At 33.4% G+C, this 19,287-nt stretch overlaps 1 protein-coding gene across 6 annotated transcripts in view; it reads right to left on the reverse strand.

The window, feature by feature from the left end:
* dennd5b (DENN/MADD domain containing 5B) overlaps positions 1 to 16,523 on the reverse strand; it is a 56,498-nt gene extending 39,975 nt beyond the window's left edge. For all 6 annotated transcript variants that reach the window (XM_073838784.1, XM_073838781.1, XM_073838783.1 and 3 more), the window contains exon 1: positions 16,210 to 16,523. In XM_073838784.1, coding sequence (XP_073694885.1) covers positions 16,210 to 16,318 — 109 coding nt within the window. In that variant the 5' untranslated portion in view covers positions 16,319 to 16,523. The remainder of the gene's footprint in view (positions 1 to 16,209) is intronic.
* Positions 16,524 to 19,287: the final 2,764 nt, after the last annotated feature.

Consider the following 19,287-nt stretch of genomic DNA (forward strand, 5'->3'; position numbering starts at 1 on the left):
TTTCAACTCACCTTAGATCATAACTACCTCAGCGCCCTGTTAAATCCAGCACCTGCCTCATTTGCAAAGATGGTGAATGTCAAATACAAGTTGGCTACTTGTGTCTACTGCCAATACGCTAATTATTAATTTCTTCAGTACATATTACAATCAAAAAAATCTGATAGCACTGCAGTCATTTTTTTTTTTTGCAAGTGTCCATAAAAGCAGATTTTTTTTTTGGCAGCAGTGGAAGACACTATTGGATTTGTGATATTGAGCTTCAAAGATCAAAACCACTAGCTTCGCTCTGAGCACCATTCATTTTAAAAGTGCTGATGGAAGACAGAGAAAAAGCAAGGGACGGCACACAATGTCTCCCGCAGAGCCTTTGTCCATCCTCAACAGCCTTACGTAACTGAGCTCTAGCTATGTATGTGTGTGTGTTTTTTCAAGTGCTGAGCGGGCACATTGTGAGCATGAAACATTGGGGTGCTTTTCCTTCTCGCAGAGTTTCGGCAGCTCCACTGTCAGCCTCATAACACATTTACTAAAGCTGTAATCCACAACAAGTCCCGGCCCGTCAAAACCTCCATGTTTTATCTTACTGCACCATAGAGATAAGCAAGAAAACCATTCACTTATACGGTTTGGTATTGAAATTTCACGGGACAAGCGGCTTGATATGACTTACTTTGAATGCAAGTGGAAGTTATGGAACAAGTCTTTCATCTCTATTTAACAGATTTAATAAGACCGTTCCAGTGTTTTATTAAGAAAAGAACATGCCATGGTTAACCTCAATCGTTCAAATACGCACACAAACAACACAACAAAAGCACTTTTTCAGGCCATGACAAATCACTCAAGGCTGTCTAGATAATGTGGTAACTCATATCAGCCTGTTGCAGACTTTCAGGTCAAAGTTTACAGAGATTGAAACAATCTGTGTTTACATCCACTTGAAAAGTTCAATTTCAAAGTCTGACTAAAATCATATCAGTCTGTTTTTTCGTGCCTAGTCGCAGATGATTTAGAAACAAAAATGGTACTGCATACTTACAGTCTTGGATACTACATTTTTAAAGCTTTGTGTCATTTTCACCTGAGATTCAGAGTCAAGTTGCAGGGGGGGTAAAACTGACTTCAGAAAGATGGCAGCATCATAATGTTATTTTTACACAGACATTGGTAGTTATATTAATAAAATCTGTTGACTTCAGCAATCTTTGTTGCATTAAGTGCCAATGGTGACCATTCAAAAATGGGGAAACAGCACTTTAAGCTTTTCTACAAAGTTTGCATGATATAACTCAAGTAGTATTAAAGATATCTTATTTCCTTTTGGCATCTTGGCATCTTTATTTTTAATGCCCTATGAGATTCAGTTCCAGATACACATGTATAGTGATGAAATCCAAAATATTAAATTTCATGGATGAATATTTACTGAGTAGCCTATTATTTTTTAGAGGGAGGTCAAAAATGACAATTTTCATCTGAGATTCAGAGTCAAGTTGCAGGGGGGTAAAAATGATTTTAGAAAGATGGCAGCATCATAATGTTATTTTTACACAGAGATTGAAAGTTATATTGGTAAAATCTGTTGACTTCAGCAATCTTTGTTGCATTATGTGCCAATGGTGACCATTCAAAAATGGAGAAACAGCACTTTAAGTTTTTTTTTTTTCAAAGTTTACATGCCTGTAACTCAAGAAGTAATAAAGATATCTTAATGCCCTTTTAAACATTGGGTCTTAACAAACCTTCCTTTTGGAATCTCCATTTTTAAGTTCCTATGAGATTCGGTTCCAGAGATATTGGAATTTCAATATGGCTCCAAGAGTAAATAATTAAAATGTAAACAGCTTCAGTGGTCAAAAACCAAATGTGGGTCAGTCTGCAAAAATATAAGACTTCTTTTCTTTTAAAGAGGAATGTCTAATGAACAAATAATGTTAAAACTATAGATGTATCTCATGTCTTTCTGTCAAGGCAACTGCATTGAACATACCCGTCTGAGTGCCATAAATATTCTTTTTCCAAAGTTTGCATGCCTATAACTCAAGAAGTATTAAAGATATCTTAATGCTCTTTTAAACATTGGGTCTTAACCATCTTTCCATTTGAAATCTTCATTTTTAAGGTCCTATGAGACTCGGTTCCAGAGATATTGAAATTTCAATGTGGCTCCAAGAGTAAATCGTTCAAATGTAGACATTTTCAGTGGTCAAAAATCAAATGTGGGTCACTTTGCATACAGATGATACTACTTCTTTTTTTAGAGAGGAATGTCTGAAGAACAAATAATGCTAAAACTAGAGATGTATCTTGTGTCTTTCTGTCAAGACAACTGCATTGAACATACCTGTCTAAGAGCCATGAATATTCTTTCTCCAAAGTTTGCGTGCCTATAACTCAAGATATCACAATGTGATTCTAGTTTTTCATAAACATGTCTTTTGGAATCTTCATTTTCAAGTCCCTACATCATTCAGTCCCAGAGTTATAGGGATCTCAAATGAGGCTCCATTTTCAGATTGTTGAATATTACCCATTGATAACAGGCAGAAGATTTGATAATATGACTTTCTTTTAAGAGACAATATGTATAACGCACTTTTTTGTTTAACAACTTATTGTATACTGTTTATATTGAAGGATAGCTACGTTACAAACTTCAAAAAACATTTTTTGAAAACCCATATGATGCTCTTTAACCATTTAAGGCTTATAAAGCGGGTAAAAAAAATAACTTTTTTGCCACTCACGCATATAGCGAAATGAGTTCTCCTTCACTGCTGATTGCATTGTATTATTTATTGATAATTACGATAAAATACCATAGTTTAAATGTTACAAAATAAAAACAAATGAGTCTTCATATTTAAAACTACAGATACAAATCTGAGCTGAAGAAGCATATGAATCACATTTAGCTGAAATCAGTCACATGGTGTTTGATAAGTCTTATCTGAGGACACAGGTCACCGATGAGCTGGAACTTTTTCAATAAACAAAGTCAACATGACTGTTTCATGGTCTCTTTCAGTCTTACACATACACAAACACAGTGAAGGTCGAGCAGATTCAATTGCACAACTTTTTTGACATTTTGAGACCCCAGATATGCATATCGGCCCATCTGCTTGCAACAGTAACTTTGTGGTTGAGAAACTCAAAACATCCAGAGAAATCATATATCCAGAGCTGCACCAATTGGTATTAAAGTAACACTTTTATATAATATTAAAAAAAGCTTTTACTTTGAAAGGTGTATGCCAGACGACACAAAAACATCCATTTATATGATGAAGGCTTCTGAATGGCCTTATCTCAGTTGTAATCTATTAGGATGAGGGCCACGCAGAGTGGTAAAGATGTTATGTAAGTAGATTTTGCACTTCTGACATAACTCTTCTGACATGAGTTATGACAAATATTGCCCATTCGGCAGCATCAGCTTCTGCGCAGAGAGCTATAAATAGCTCATCTAGAGAGATGATACTTATGACAGATATTCACCCAAAGCAAACAAACTGCGCCCCAGATGCCATTAAAAGCACTTGACTGACATAAGAATCCTATATATGTATCATATGGCCGAAAGTATATGGACACCACCTTGAAATTAACACATTTTGACTATTCCAGTCACTTCTATGAAAATAAATCTTCATGATACATCATACAACCTTTGGACTCAGTTTAACATTTCAATTTATCATCTAATATTCTGCACTTTCAGTGCACATGTTTTAAAGACAACTAATTTATAGTAGGACTCAAACTCTTAAAGGGACAGTTCACTCAAAAATAAAAAATTACTCCATGATTTGCTCACCCTCAAGCCATCCTAGGTGTATATGACTTTCCCCTTTCAGATAAATACAATCGGAGTTGTGTAAAAAAAAAACCTGGATCTTCCAAGCTTTATAATGGCAGTGAATGGCTGTTGAGATTAAGTCCAATAAAGTGCATCCACCCATCATAAAAAGTGCTCCACACAGCTCCGGGGAATAATAAAGGCCTTCGGAAGTAAATTGATGCATTAATGCATTTACTTTAGAAGGCCTTTGTTAACCTATCAGAGCCTTGTGGAGTACTTTTTATGATGGATGGATGCACTTTATTGGATTTCAAAATCTCAACAGCCATTCACTTCCATTATAAACCTTGGAAAAGCCAGAACGTCTTTTAATATAACTGTGATTGTATTCGTCTCAGAAAAGAAAGTCATATACACCTAGGATGGCTTGAGGGTCAATAAATCATGAAGTAATTTTCATTTTATTCATTTATGCTTACAGATTTTCCAACACTAAGAGCACTGTATCAAATCTGGTGTAGAAACCTGGCCTGCACAAACCTGCATGGACTTAAAACCTTATTGAGGTAAACTGCAGCAGGCCATTACCCAACATTAGTGCCTGACCTCGCTGATGCTCTCGCGTCTTGCTGCACATTTCATTTAATGTCAGAAACCATTAATCCCTCCTTTCGCTGCCATAACAGCTTTCAATGTTCTAGGAAGGCTTTCTACTAGATGTTGGAACACGAAGCAGGGATTTGCTAGCATTCAGACACATCATCAGTAATGTCAGGCACTGATGTTGCATGATGGGTTCTGGCTCATAGTTTAGGGGTTTGAGTTTTACTCAATGCAATACTTTGTGAATAATCTCTTTATGGGACTTGCTTTGCATACAGGGGCACTGTTGGAAGAGAAAATACCCTCTTTAAACCAGGGTTCCCACTCTGAGCCAAATGTCAAACTCCCTGACTAAAAAGCTGAATTTCCATGACCTATAATGAACTGAAAAACAGCTTGCTGTAGTGCATTATTTTAAATCTATTTATTTGCAAGCTTTATTAACTTGTTTTTAGTACAAAACTAAGTTTTTTTTGCTTTTACCTGTTAATGCACTTTGATATTTTTCTGTACTATTTCTACAGAAATTAATTTATGTTTTTTATGCATTCAGGGGTTAAATGCTCTAAAGGATTTTTCATTTGTCATCAAGTTCGTCATTCAGTCTTATTTCTTCACATTTATTTTTTCATTTTCTTTCATCTACTTTTAACACCCAGTCTTTGAAGTGGTGATTTTGTAGCCAAAACTCTTGAAATGTACATTTTCCTGGCATGACTCAAGATCATATACAGAAAAACGTGCAAAACAACACAAAAAATACTTTATAGAAAAATTACATTTTGATTAATGGAATCGTAAAGAAATTTTGGAGGATTTTGACATAAGCCAAGAGTAGACTGGTTTTCCTTTTCTGTCCACACAATTAAGTTGTAAATATGGATATTTTTCTTACACAAACACATCGATTCACCTCAGAACGTCTTTATTAACCTCTCAGAGCCTTGTGGAGTACTTTTTATGATGGGTGGATGCACTTAATTGGATTTAAAAATCCCAACAGCCATTCACTTCCATTATAAAGTGAAAGAGTCAGAACATCTTTTAATATAACTGCGATTGTATTTGTCTCAAAAAAGAAAGTCATATACACCTAGGATGGCTTGAGGGTGAATAAATCATGAAGTAATTTTCATTTTTTGGATGAACCATTTCATAACTATGATCTATTCCATACAGATCTATGCTTACTAAAGCTGTCGCTATCGATTATTTTGGTAATCGAGTAATCTGTCAATTATTCTGACGATTAATCGAGTAATCGGAAAAATTATCAAAAAAATTTTTTTGTAATAATAAAATAGACCTAAGTTAACAATAGCCTTTAAAATGACTTAAGTACATATATAATAGCAATGAGGCAATAATAATTAGTTCAAATAAAGTATCAAAAGTGGAATGGGCCACTTCCGGTATTTTCCCTGACTTTCAATGTCTGGAATAGACCTCTTAAAATTCCATGATATTCCAGAAATTCCATGACCCGTGGGAACCCTGTTCCAACAAAGAACCACTGTTCCAACAAAGTTGAAAACACCAAACAAAAACAAAATGTAAAAAATCTAAATCAAATATTTTCACCACTAAAAATACTTTGTTTTTACATATTCACAGTGCAAATAAAGGCTAAGTTCATGACATAGACAATTACAGCCATGGTACATGTGAAAATGCGAGTCTCATGTTTGCAATACAGCACTACACAGCATTGAACTTCACTTGAAATTAAGAGGAGGGCAGATTACAGTTGTACTGAGTCTCTGAGTGGATTACACTAACAGGCTTACAGACCCCCTCCCACCATCTCTGATCTTCATAAGCAGTCTAAAAAGTACTAGGGAGGGTAAAAGCATGACTTTGAACTGCTTTACTTTTGTTTCAAAATACTGCAAGATTAAAGAATGTAGATAAAACATTAAAAACTGAAAAAGAGAACATAAATAAATCCTTGTAGCTTCATAAAATTACGGTTGAACCACTGGTGTGGGGCCATGAACATGCCAGTTGCATTGCCGTTTCAGAGATGAACAAAGGTCTTGCATGAGGATGAGAACTTAATGACAGAATTTTAAGTTTAAATACCCTGGTGTGGACAAAGAATTTAAATAAAAACAAACAGAAAAGGAAAGGTTCAGCTACACAGCTTTGGCATTTGACCTGTTTTCCCCAATTCAGGCTTTTCCAAGAAAAAAAAAAAATCAATGGAAAGCTAGGGAGGTGTTGCGACATTAGCATAGCCATTGTCCCAACGTCCACGCTGGTGCTCACAGACAGATGGTGCAGGAACCCATGCTCTTTATGGCTGTCCACTACTGCCTTGTGTCTCTGCCTGCAGTCACAATACGAGCTGGCCAGCGTCATTAAGAAACAATGAACGGAGACACGTCATGCAGCCACAATGTAACAATGCACCACTTGATGCCCAGGTTTTGTAAGTCTAGTCTGGACTGAAGTATTAGAAGGTTTCTATGAGATAAAGCATCATATGAAACACATGCAAAACTGCAGATGGGGATTTCAGAAGTACAAGTAGTTTGGTATTGTGCTCTGCTCTGAATCCATGTTTTTAGTTTTTTTATGACTCACGTCACTGCCTAAACAAACCACTAACGGCAGATACACTGCTGGCTGGGTAAAATGTACCTCTCAGCATCTTGTTTGCCCAAGTTACAAGCTGTTTAGGGACCTCTATAAAAGTTAAATGGAGACGATACAGTGCTTTAAACTGCACCACTTCAAATCAAACAGGTACCTGAAGGAGACCAGATGCTGCCGATTCACTGTTAATGATTGTCCAAGGTGTCAAATCCTTTGTAAATGAAGGTAATTCAAGAGACAGATCCTCACTTTAGGTAGAGGTGTGAATGATGGAGACAGGCTAGTACATCAAAGATTGAAATATCTTCATTTGCCAAAGCAGGAAATCCCATTTTATTGATGCATGGCACATCAAGCAAAACACAAGATGAGATAAAGGCCTGTGGGTGCGGCACGTTCTGTATGGGAACTGAAAACATGATAAAACTGCAAATCACTAGAGCGGAAAGATGAGCATGTGCATGACTGTGATTCAAATTTTGCGTTTCATGTTTTTATTTCCATTTGTTATTACTGTACACAATCACAATTTGACAAAAACCGAGGGTCTGCTTGCGAGGCAATTTCTTTGTGACATGTAGCAATCCTCTTCTAAGAGAGTCAAACAGAAGAGGCCTATTTATAGGCTTTATTTTTATTCCACTCAGAGGACATACATGACACCCTTAGGCTTAGAATATGTGCCTAGAAAGTGTTTAACAAGCCCTCTAAGAAAAAAAAAACATCCACTGTTTAACAAGGAGGGATAGAGACAGAAAAATAAACAGAAGAGAAAGATAAACAGAGAAAAAGACATGAAAGATGGCCCAGCAGCGCAGCTTGTTTTCCCCAAATCATTTGTGGAAGTAATTTTGAGGAAGTTTGCAATAAGACAGTAGCACTGAGATATGAAGATGAACTGTGAGATAAAAAGTCGTAAAAAATAAGAAATAGTCACTTTTTGTGAGATAAAGTTGCAATTACAAGATATAAAGTTGCAATTGCAAGAAATAAAGTCACTATGTGCAATACGGAGAAACAAAGTTACATTGTGAGATAAAAAAAAGTTGCAACTACTAGAAATAATGTCACCGCGTGCAATTAGGAGAAACAAAGTTGCATTCTGAGATATAAAAAGTTGCAACTACAAGAAATAAACTCACTGTGTTCAATTAGGACAATCAAAGTTGCATTGTGAGATAAAATGTTGCAACTACAAGAAATAAAGTCGCCATGCGCAGTTAAGAGAAAAGGTTGCATTGTGAGATATTTAAAGTTGCAACTACAAGAAATAAAGTCACCATGCACAATTAGGAGAAACAAAGTTGCATTGTGAGATAAAAAGTTGCAACTACAAGAAATAAAGTCACCATGCACAATTCGAAGCAACAAAGTTACATTGTGAGATAAAAAAAGTTGCAACTACTAGAAATAATGTCACCGCGTGCAATTAGGACAATCAAAGTTGCATTGTGAGATAAAATGTTGCAACTACAAGAAATAAAGTCGCCATGCGCAGTTAATTGAAAAGGTTGCATTGTGAGATATTTAAAGTTGCAACTACAAGAAATAAAGTCACCATGCACAATTAGGAGAAACAAAGTTGCATTGTGAGATAAAAAGTTGCAACTACAAGAAATAAAGTCACCATCCACAATTCGAAGCAACAAAGTTACATTGTGAGATAAAAAAAGTTGAAACTACTAGAAATAATGTCACCGCGTGCAATTAGGACAATCAAAGTTGCATTGTGAGATAAAATGTTGCAACTACAAGAAACAAAGTCGCCATGCGCAGTTAATTGAAAAGGTTGCATTGTGAGATATTTAAAGTTGCAACTACAAGAAATAAAGTCACAATGCACAATTAGGAGAAACAAAGTTGCAATGAAAGATTTAAAGTCACAATTACAAGAAATACACTTGATGATATAAAGCCACATTGTGAGAAAGTCACAACTACAAGAAATAAAGTCGCCTTAAAAGATGCAGTTCTAAGAGTAAAAAGTTGCATTGTGAGATATAAAATTGCAATTCCAAAATATAAAGTTGCAATTACAAGAAATAAAGTCATTTTGCACAATAAAGAGATTGCATTGCAAGATACTGTTGTCAAAAATATCGATATTTCGATAAATATCGACACTGAAATATCCGAACGATACCAATATTAATTTCCCAAAGTATCGATACTAGCCGAGCTGTCAATTTCACTTCTACACAAAGGCGAGTTTACAAACACCACACGTGACCGCGGTGCCTGTCTCGTCTCATTCAAGTGAAGCGAATAGAAAGGAGAGCGCGGCACCCAGCGACCGGCTTTGTTTGATAAAGAGCACAGCAGCAGGAGTGCTATCTGGAAATATTTCGGATATGAAACAAACGAACACGGAAAGCCGAAGTACACAAGCAAGCCAATATGTAAGAGTTGCTACAGAGCAGTGCTAACAAAAGGCGCTAACACCACTAATTTCGCAAAGCACCTGAAAGACAGACACCCGGATCTATAAAAGAAGAACTGTGCTCATTTTAACATTACTGAATCATTAAATAAGATTGCCTATTATTGTTGCTGATATGAGTGTTGTCCCATTTTTTTTTTTTTTTACCGTAGTTCGTTAATATAAACAGATTGAGGAATCTTAGACGAGTAAATACTTTAACTGCGGTCAAATGTAAATTAACTGCGCTTATATAACTTTATTTAAAAAAAAAAAAATTTTGTGATTGTAAATTGTGTGATTTGTCTTAATGTCTATCCAGTGAGCAACTGAGCATTGTTTTCGTGTGATGCACGCATGTTTGCTTGCATGGATCTGTGATTATGAATCCGGCATTAAAACCTGTTCACCCAATAATGTTAATGTATTAACCAGCATTTATGAACGAGCAATGCATTTGTTACAGAATATTTGAATCTTTGATAACGGTAGGTAATAAAAATACAACGGATCATGTTAGCACGGTCCAATAAAAAATATTAACAGATAGAACTTTGGATTTTAATTGGTTAACGTATTAGTAAATTATAGATTAAATTAATTTTTAACTAAGATTAATAAATGTTTTGAAAGTAGTTTCATTGTTTATTCATGTTAACTAACAAATATCTTTTACCATTAACTTAAGTTCTAAGATTAGTTAGATAGTTTAGTTAATTGTGTGGTCTAAAAAGAAAAAGATTCCAACCTACACTACCAGTTGTATTTGAACAGCAAATAAAGTTTGAAGCTCAAACTCAAATGAAGCTAAGAAGCTGAACATGGCTGTAGCAGTGTACATATGCATATACATCATTGTCATGTTCTAGACTATATTTATCTTTAAATTAAAAAAAGAAATTTTTAATTAATATTGTGGCAGTTTTTTTTTCTCTGTGGTATCGAAAATATCAAGGTATCGTATCGAAGTTAGAAATTCCAGTATCGTGACAACACTATTGCAAGATATAGTAAAGTCAAAACTACAAGAAACAAAGTCGCCTGAAATATGAAGTTGCAATTATGAGAAATAAAGTCACCATGCATGATTAGGAGAAACAAAGTTGCATTATGAGATATAAAAAGTTGCAACAAGAAATAATGACACCATGCACAATTAGGAGAAACAAAGTTGCACTATTAATTTTAAAATTTTAATCATTATTTTTATTTTAAATATTAGAATTATTTTAGTTTTAGTTCAAAACATTTTAGTTCTTGAACCTAAACTTATTTGATTTCAGTTCGAAATTTATCTTATTTTTACATGTAACTTCTTCAGTTTTATTTTAACCAAAGAAGGTTATTTTTTAATAGTTTTAGTTAACAAAAAAAAAAAAAATCTAATGTGTAATGTTTGTACAGAGAAAAAAAAGCCTTTTCTTCTTCGGCGTGTCCGACTTTCTGCTGTGAGACTGGTCTGGTTCCCCAGATAAAGTTCATCCTGATTAAACAGTTTGAGCTTGATTAATTTACCACTGTGTGAGTCCAGTGTCATCAGGGCTTGGATTTTATCAGCTCCCCGGGTTGCCCAGATAAGCCATGTGAACTCAAACTGTGTGTAGCATTGTGAGATGCTTCATGTGAGATCCATGTACAACATAACCTTTGTTGAAGATTATCCTACTGTTCTTGTTTGATCAATATCGAGTGTTTTGAAAAGCCCCCTCGCCCCACCCAATAGCACCTGTATTCTCCAGTGGCCTAGTTTCTAAAGGTTGCACCTCCTGTGAGACGATGAGAATGCTCATTTGTAATTCAAACCACTTGAAGATGGAAAGAGCGAGAGATGGTTTTCCTGATATATTTTGGGCCCCATTTCCTCACTTGCATTGTTCAAAACACACATTTCCTGCTGGATACCTCAGCGTGTTTCTGCATGACTGAACGCACTGCCGTCCAATCCCAGAGGAGCCCTGCACTCATACCGATCCCCCCCACCCCTTCCCTGGGCTTTTCCGCATAATCATCACTGTTGGTCGCCCTTTCACTTGACTGTCTATGTACAATCTGTTTCTTGTTTTTATTTCAGGCTGTTTTGACTGTGTCAAGGTTAATTGAAGTGATCTTTCATTACACAAATGCACTGTGGCCCCTCAATTGGTGTCATTTTGAGTTTCCGTGCCTACTTTTCTTGATGGCTGAGGCTTGTTAATGAGGTGGTTGTGCTTGGCTCTGATTACTACAGTTGTCATTTTCGAGTCAGCTTGTCATCCTTTGCAAAGATAAATTGTAGTAGACCGTTGCAACCTTGCAATATTAATTGCATCTTTATATCTTGCAGTGCGAGTCATTTTGTTCCTCATAACTGCAACTTTATATCTCACAATGTGACTTTTTGAAGTTGCATTGTGAGATAAAGTATTTTTTTGCATCTCATAATTGTGACTTTAATTGTGACGCTAGGTGACTATTACTTGGAATTACAACTTTTTATCTCACAATGTAACTATAGTGGAGATCAAAATTGGAGAACAACCTATAATTGTCTAAATTTCAAGGTCTTAGGCTTAGTCCTATTTTAAGTTATCCTAACAGGAGTAAAAGCAGTGTTTTAAGCATATTTCATGAGTTAAATATTCTGAAACCCAGTATAAAAAACATGCAAAGGTGTTAGTAGAACAGTGGTATACCTACAGCTAATGTTCTTCCAAATTTTAAGCGATAAAGATTAACAATGTTTCAGAAAAAAAAAATCAAGTATTTGTAGAATGTTCTCTAAGTTTGAGATCTCGCAAAGTCACTTATTTCTCATAATTGCACATTTATATTTCACAAGGAGACTTTGAATCCTGTAGTTGTGATACATAATACTAAAATAACACTCAGGTTAAGCCTCAGGTTTCTTCAATGCAAGTCTATGGTTTTTTTATTTATTTATTGATATTGCTCAATATTGGATATTTAACTGTACTTAAATTCTTCCTAAAATTACTCAAACTAAAACATAAATAAAAATTAGGCTAATATTTAAAATAAAAATACATGTTTATAAAAATTACAAAAGCACTTAAAAAAAAAAAAAAATTAAAGCTAAATTTAAATATTAATACCATAATAATATAAATGATATTAAAATAACACCGTTTTAGGTTTCTCTTTCAATGTAAGCACTTAAAAATAAAAATATAGATATTAGTCCATATTGGATATTTAACTCTTTTTTTTACATTTATAATGATAATAAGACTGTAAAGAACTAAACATACTAAAACTAAAATAAAAATAATGCTAGTATTTAAAATAAAATATCACAAATATTAAACATAGAAAGCATCTAACAAAATGTAACAAAAAAAGTAAAAAATTTAAATATTAATAAATACCATTATTTACATAGTATATAAATAATAATGAAATAACACTGTCTCAGGTCTCTCTTTTAATGTAAGTCTATAGGATTTTATATTATATGTTTTTTTAATTTATTGATATTGGTCAATGGTGAATATTTATAATAATAATCCCATCATCTATTGTCCTACAAACTAAAACTAAATTCAAATTAAGCTAATATTTAAAATACAATTTTTTACAAAATTGAAAAAAAAAAAAAAAAAAAAAAAAAAAACATTAATATATTATTAAATACCTACACTGTAAAAAGTTTTCACCAGTTTCAACTTAAATGTAAGTTTAGCAGCTGTCTTAACATTAAGTTAAATCAAATTAAGTCATTTAAACTTACAAGTTATATCAACTTTTATATCAATTTTCTATTGTAATAAGTTAAAATGACTTGTAGTTTTAAGCTGATTTAACTTAAAAACTTAATGCAGCTGCTGAACTTAGGTTTTTAAGTTGAATCTGGTGAAAACTTTTTACAGTGTCTAAATAATACTCCAATAACAGTCTCAGGTGTCTCTTTCAATGCAAGTCTACGTGATTTATTTTTTAATTTATGGATATTGGTCAACATTGCATATATAACTACATTTAAATACTTCTCTCTCTTTTACATTACATTTACACTAATAGGACAGTTAAAAATCATAATGTACATTATAATGATGCTATGATGTTCACTTGCATTTAAAAGTCTTGATTTTAGTTTTAAGTGTTTTTATTTGCACAAAATAGTTTAGAATTTGAGCGATGGCCATTTATCAGTTATCAACTCTTGCTGTATCAGCCACAATATACAACCAGAATAATATCAACACAGTTTCTACAAACTGGCATTAACCTAAAATGATTTCAGATAATTATTTAGCAACTGAGAATTAATTGCACAGGCTTATTTTATTGATTTTAACAAGGAGAACTAAACTCCTCTCTAAAAATCTCTATTGAAAGCGAAAATAGAAACACTAAGCAGATTCATCATTATGATGTGATCCCACACGGCCTGCTCTGCACTGCCTCTCGGTTTAAAGCAACACATCTAATCCACGAGTGCATCACGCACATGCAGTTTTGCCCTTCACACGCTTCACCAGCAGTCTGTTAGACTGTGCCAGGCCTTAAAAAGGTAGAGCAATCAGCACATCTGTTAAAACAAGGCCAGACAAAGATTGGAGAAAAACAGGGTAAGATCACACAGACTGGCTACTGGGATTACAAGCAGTAGTTGCTTTCAGAAACAGTGTTTTCCCTGACAATCACACTCGCATAACTCTTGGCAAAAGCTTTTGTGCGTTCAAATCAGGTTACAAGAAATGTGCATATGGCAAATGAGACCAGGCTGAAACACAAAGTACATAACATCAGATACAAGTCATTTGAGAGTCATCTGTTGATACCCATCGCAGTATGAGTGACTGAAACCATAATGATGAGTAGTGACAGCCATGTGAGTTGACCAGCACTGATTGCTCAATGCAAGTCACTTTGAACCGCAGACCTTTGTGATATCTTTTAAAAGCTTTCAAGTTCAATAACCTTTAAGATGCATGTTTGTGATTAGACCAATATGATAAGATTAATCAAACCAACTCACCATCAGCTTTCAAAAACACAAAATTAAATTTAGGTTCAAATACTTACAGTTGAGGTCAAAAGTTTACATACACCTTGCAGAATCTGCCAAATGTTAATTATTTGAGCAAAATAAGACTTATTTTGTCTTCTGGGAAACATGCAAGTATCTTCTGTATCTTCTGAAGGGCAGTAGAACATGGGACAAATATGATATTTAGGCAAAATGAGCAAAAAGTACACATCTTCATTCTGTTCAAAAGTTTTCACCCTCTGGCTCTTAATGCATCATGTTTCCTTCCAAAGCATCAGTGAGTGTTTAAACCTTCTGTAATAGTTGTATATGAGTCCCCAGTTGTCCTCAGTGTGAAAAGATGGATCGCAAAATCATAAAATCATCGTTGGAAAGGGTTCAAATACACAAAAATGCTGAAAAACCAATGAATTTGTGGGACCTGAAGGATTTTTTCTGACAGCAGGCAGTTTGACTATTCAGGACATACAAGGGACACAACTATCACTAAACAAACAAACAAAAAAGGACAATATGTAAACATCTTTTATGTGAAATATCTTACTCAGGTCAGTACTAAATAAAAAAATAACATTCATTTTGTATGATTCCTGTTATTTTGGTCAAATAATTAACATTTTGCAGATTCTGCAAGGTGTGTGTAAACTTTTGACTTCAACTGTATATATAAAATTGATTTTTCCTCCCATTTTTTGACATCTTAAGTCCTCAAAACCCTGATTTAGCTTTTAAACCACTTTTGGATGTTTCCACAGGATGCCAACAAGACAATTAAGCCAATAAAAATAGATATCAGTAGATACAATGCCAGGATTTGACACCACAAGGCATTAAAAAATATTCAAAAAAATCAATATACTGTATGAGGATAATGATAATTGTTTTTATTGATGCTTTGAGGCTCAATACTAACACCAGTCCATCTTTAGACACTGAACAGATCTGATCCCTCCTCTAATTGATTTCTTTATTTAATTTAGGTAATTGGGTATTAAATTGATTTATCTATGATCATCCATCTATCAACCTGTATATACATCTATATCTAATAAAATATTACGATACTATCTGCGCAGTGGGTTTAATAAGGTTACACAGGCTCTGTTTACATTTGTTCATATCTGCAAGAAATTGTGATATTTTCAGTCAGAACCATCAATTTTTAGCTCCATCACATAACTGTAAAGCTATTAGCTGAGATTTTAGATACTTTTCCTCCTCTTAGAGTAGCCAGCAATATCAGAAAAAACAAAATGGCTACTTCATTTAATAAATGTGTCATATGCAAAAATATTTATTTTCTAAACACTGCAATATCTTCTCTGAACATGCAATGCGTCTCAACACATTGGATTTAATGTTATATTTCTGTTTTAAGAGGAATGTTTGCCATATTTTAATGATTTAAGCAGTATGTAAGAAAAAAAACATCTTGTGTGAAGAATACTGAAGATTAAACAAAAAAAAATTGATGAAAACAAGAACATTTTAACCATAACCCAATACAACTCAGATATCTATCCCATGTTTTGTAGCATATTCTCTCTCATGTCTCCAAAATCAGTGCAGTGCTCTCATTTCCTAGGGTTTATTGTCAAATTCGAGTTTGCTATTTCAAAACAAGCATATTAATACATTAAAATACATTTGAATGTCCTAATATCAAGAGGATAATGTGATTCAAACAGTCTGCCTCATAAGAAATCACTGCATGTTAGCTCGTCTTTATTAAACCTGCTCTAGTATATTTAGTCACGTTACAATGTATAATACACAATTACATCGTCTTACCTGCCAAAGCATCGGGTTCTAGACCCGTTTCGTTGTCTATTCCGCATATAACGAAGTAATGTGCGAAGCGACAGGGCGCTGACCCAGAGCCGCTCATAGTGGCGCTCATCTCGGCTCAAGCTGATCCGCTTTGTCCGCGTCTGTTATTCAGACCCAACCAGCTCCATGTCCAGCCTCGGTCCTTAGGCGAATGAAATCAAACAAAGCGCAGTTTAAATAAAAGCTAATTACTAAGATATTGTCCGGTGAGGTTTGGAAAGCAGTCTGTGTTGGTATAATTTGGTTTGAGGAGCGTTTGCAGCTGTGGCTCGGAGTTGTAGCTGCTTTCACGATCGCACTGACGCACCGCTTCAGCTGATCACACTCAGCCAATCCAGACCTTTCTAATGTTTCACCACAAGTATTTGTTTGAGACTGAGCGCGGGATGATGTAAACCGTGTCTTTTAAATATTATGATTCACCAGCAAAAATAAATAAATACAAATTTTAAATACCAATTACGAGTTTACAAATACCAAAGTACAAATATTATTACGTCAGAACATCTATGAAAAATATTTAGGCTATTAGTTGCTTTGTTTCTAGTCCATGGCAGATTTGTTTCACAATAATTGGAATAAATTTGTAAAAGAGTTTGTTATATATATATATATATATATATATATATATATATATATATATATATATATATATATATAGGGTCACCAAGCCTGCATTTATTAAATCCAAAGTGCAGCAAAAGCAGTAATATTGTGAAACATTTTTACTATTTACAATAACTGCTTTCTATTTGAATATATTTTAAAATGTAATTTATTCCTGTGATCAAAGCTACATTTTCAGCATTATTACTCCAGTCTTCAGTGTCACACGATTCGATTTGCATATTATTGCATACATTCAAGAAACATTTGATTATTATCAATATTTAAAGCAGCTGAGTAATTTCTTTCAAGTTTCTTTAATGAATAAAGATCCAAGGATCAGCATTTACCTGAAATTAAAAGCTTTTATAACTTATTCCATTCAAAGTGGGGAAGAAATTATAAAAATGACATAAAAATGATAAAAAGTAATACTTCCATTAAGCAAGGATGCTTTAAATTGATCAAAGCGATGATAAAGATATTTATAATCTTACAAAAGATTTCTATTTCAGATATATGCTGTTCTTCTGAACTTTCTATTTATCAAAGAAATCTGAAAAAAAAAATATTTTCAGCTGTTTTCAACATGATAATAATAATAAAGAATGAATCAAAATATTAGAATGATTTGTGAAGGATCGTGTGACTGGAGTAATGATGCTAAAATTATAACTTTGAAATCAAAGGAATCATTTGACATAAATCTGCTATGTATTCTAAAAATATTCACGAAGTAATGTTATGATCCACTGATAAGCCATGATTTACAATGGCACTTTGGTTACAGCATATTCAATCAGTATATTACAATATCGCCCTCTGTTGGTTAAACTGATGTATTGCTAGTGTTAAAAATTATCCATTATGGTAATCATCTATTCTATTGGGCATTACTCAATGTTTTCCAGTGGGCTATAACGAATTAAAATAATAATAATAATAAAAATTAAAACACGATATAAACTCAATCACTGACACAATAAATGAAAAAAAAAAAAAATCACAAATAAAAAATAAACAGACAATAGATTCAGGTATATGGAATCAATAATCTAGCCCAGTGGTTCTTTACCCTTTTGTACTTCAAGGCCTCCCTCACTGTCGGAACAATTTTCAAATGAAAGTTTTTTAAGACCTTTTTTAATTTTCAAAAATTCGGAGTGTGGAAAATAATTATCATTAAATTGAATTCTTTTAGAGTTTTAAGTGATGAATGTTCTTCAGGGAGCCCTCTCTTTTTAATCAATGAATGTACAAGACAGTCATTTCCAGTCATGATTTATTAGATAAGGATTAAAGGATTTAAATAAAAATAAAAAAATAAAATAAAATACAATTTCTACCCAGTAAAACATTTTAGACCTTAGTATAACCATAAAAGTGCATACACTACCAGTCAAAAGTTTTTGAACAGTAAGATGTTTGTTGTTTTTAAAGAAGTCTCTTCTGCTCACCAAGCCTGCATTTGATTTAAAGTACAGCAAAAACGGTAACATAAAAATAGTTTTAATATTTAAAATAACTGTTTTCTATTCAAATATATTTTAAAATGTACTATATTACTGTGATTTCAAAGCTGAATTTTTAGCATCATTACTCCAGTCACACGATCCTTCAAAAATTCAGTTTTTTTAATGAATAGAAAGTTCAGAAGAACAGCATTTATCTGAAATAGAAAACGTTTGTAACGTTATAAATATCTTTATCATCACTTTTGATCAATTTGAAGCATCCTTGCTAAACAAAAGTATTAACTTCTATAATTTATTGAAAAAAATTCTAGAATAAAACATTTATACTGACTCCAAGATTTTGAATTGTATAGTGTATAATGTTACAAAATCATTGGATCTTTATATTCTTTAAAGAATCCTTAATTTTTTTTTTTAAATTTAGATATTTAAATATAAAAGTTTTAAATATTAATAATAATAATAATTATAAAAATGTTTCTTGGACAGCAAATCAGCATATTAGAATGATTTCTGAAGGATCATGTGACACTGGAATAATGATGCTGAAAAATGTAGCTTTGATCTCAAGAATTAATTATATATATTCAAATAGAAAACAGTTGTTTTAAAAATATTTCAAAATTTGACTTTTTGCTGTGCTTTGGATCAAATGCAGGGTTGGTGAGCAGAAAAGACTTCTTTAAAAAACATTCTAAAACGTTCTAAAACTTTACTCATCAAGTTAAGTTTGAATTCTAGAGGAAGCTCATGTTAGCTCATTTTATAGCTTGTTCTGTCTGTTTTAAATCATTTTTAGGCCTCCTGGTGGGCTCCGGGCCCCTGGTTAAGAACAATTAATCCATAATGATATTCAGTACAACAGCACTCTTTAGTTGTGTGATACAGAATATAAAACAGTTAATAATATAATGTTGTATGTTGTCAGAAACTGTTACCATGGTAGTATTTCACCTAT

Source organism: Garra rufa, chromosome 4 (genome assembly GCF_049309525.1).
Source record: "Garra rufa chromosome 4, GarRuf1.0, whole genome shotgun sequence".
Lineage (NCBI taxonomy): Eukaryota > Metazoa > Chordata > Actinopteri > Cypriniformes > Cyprinidae > Garra > Garra rufa.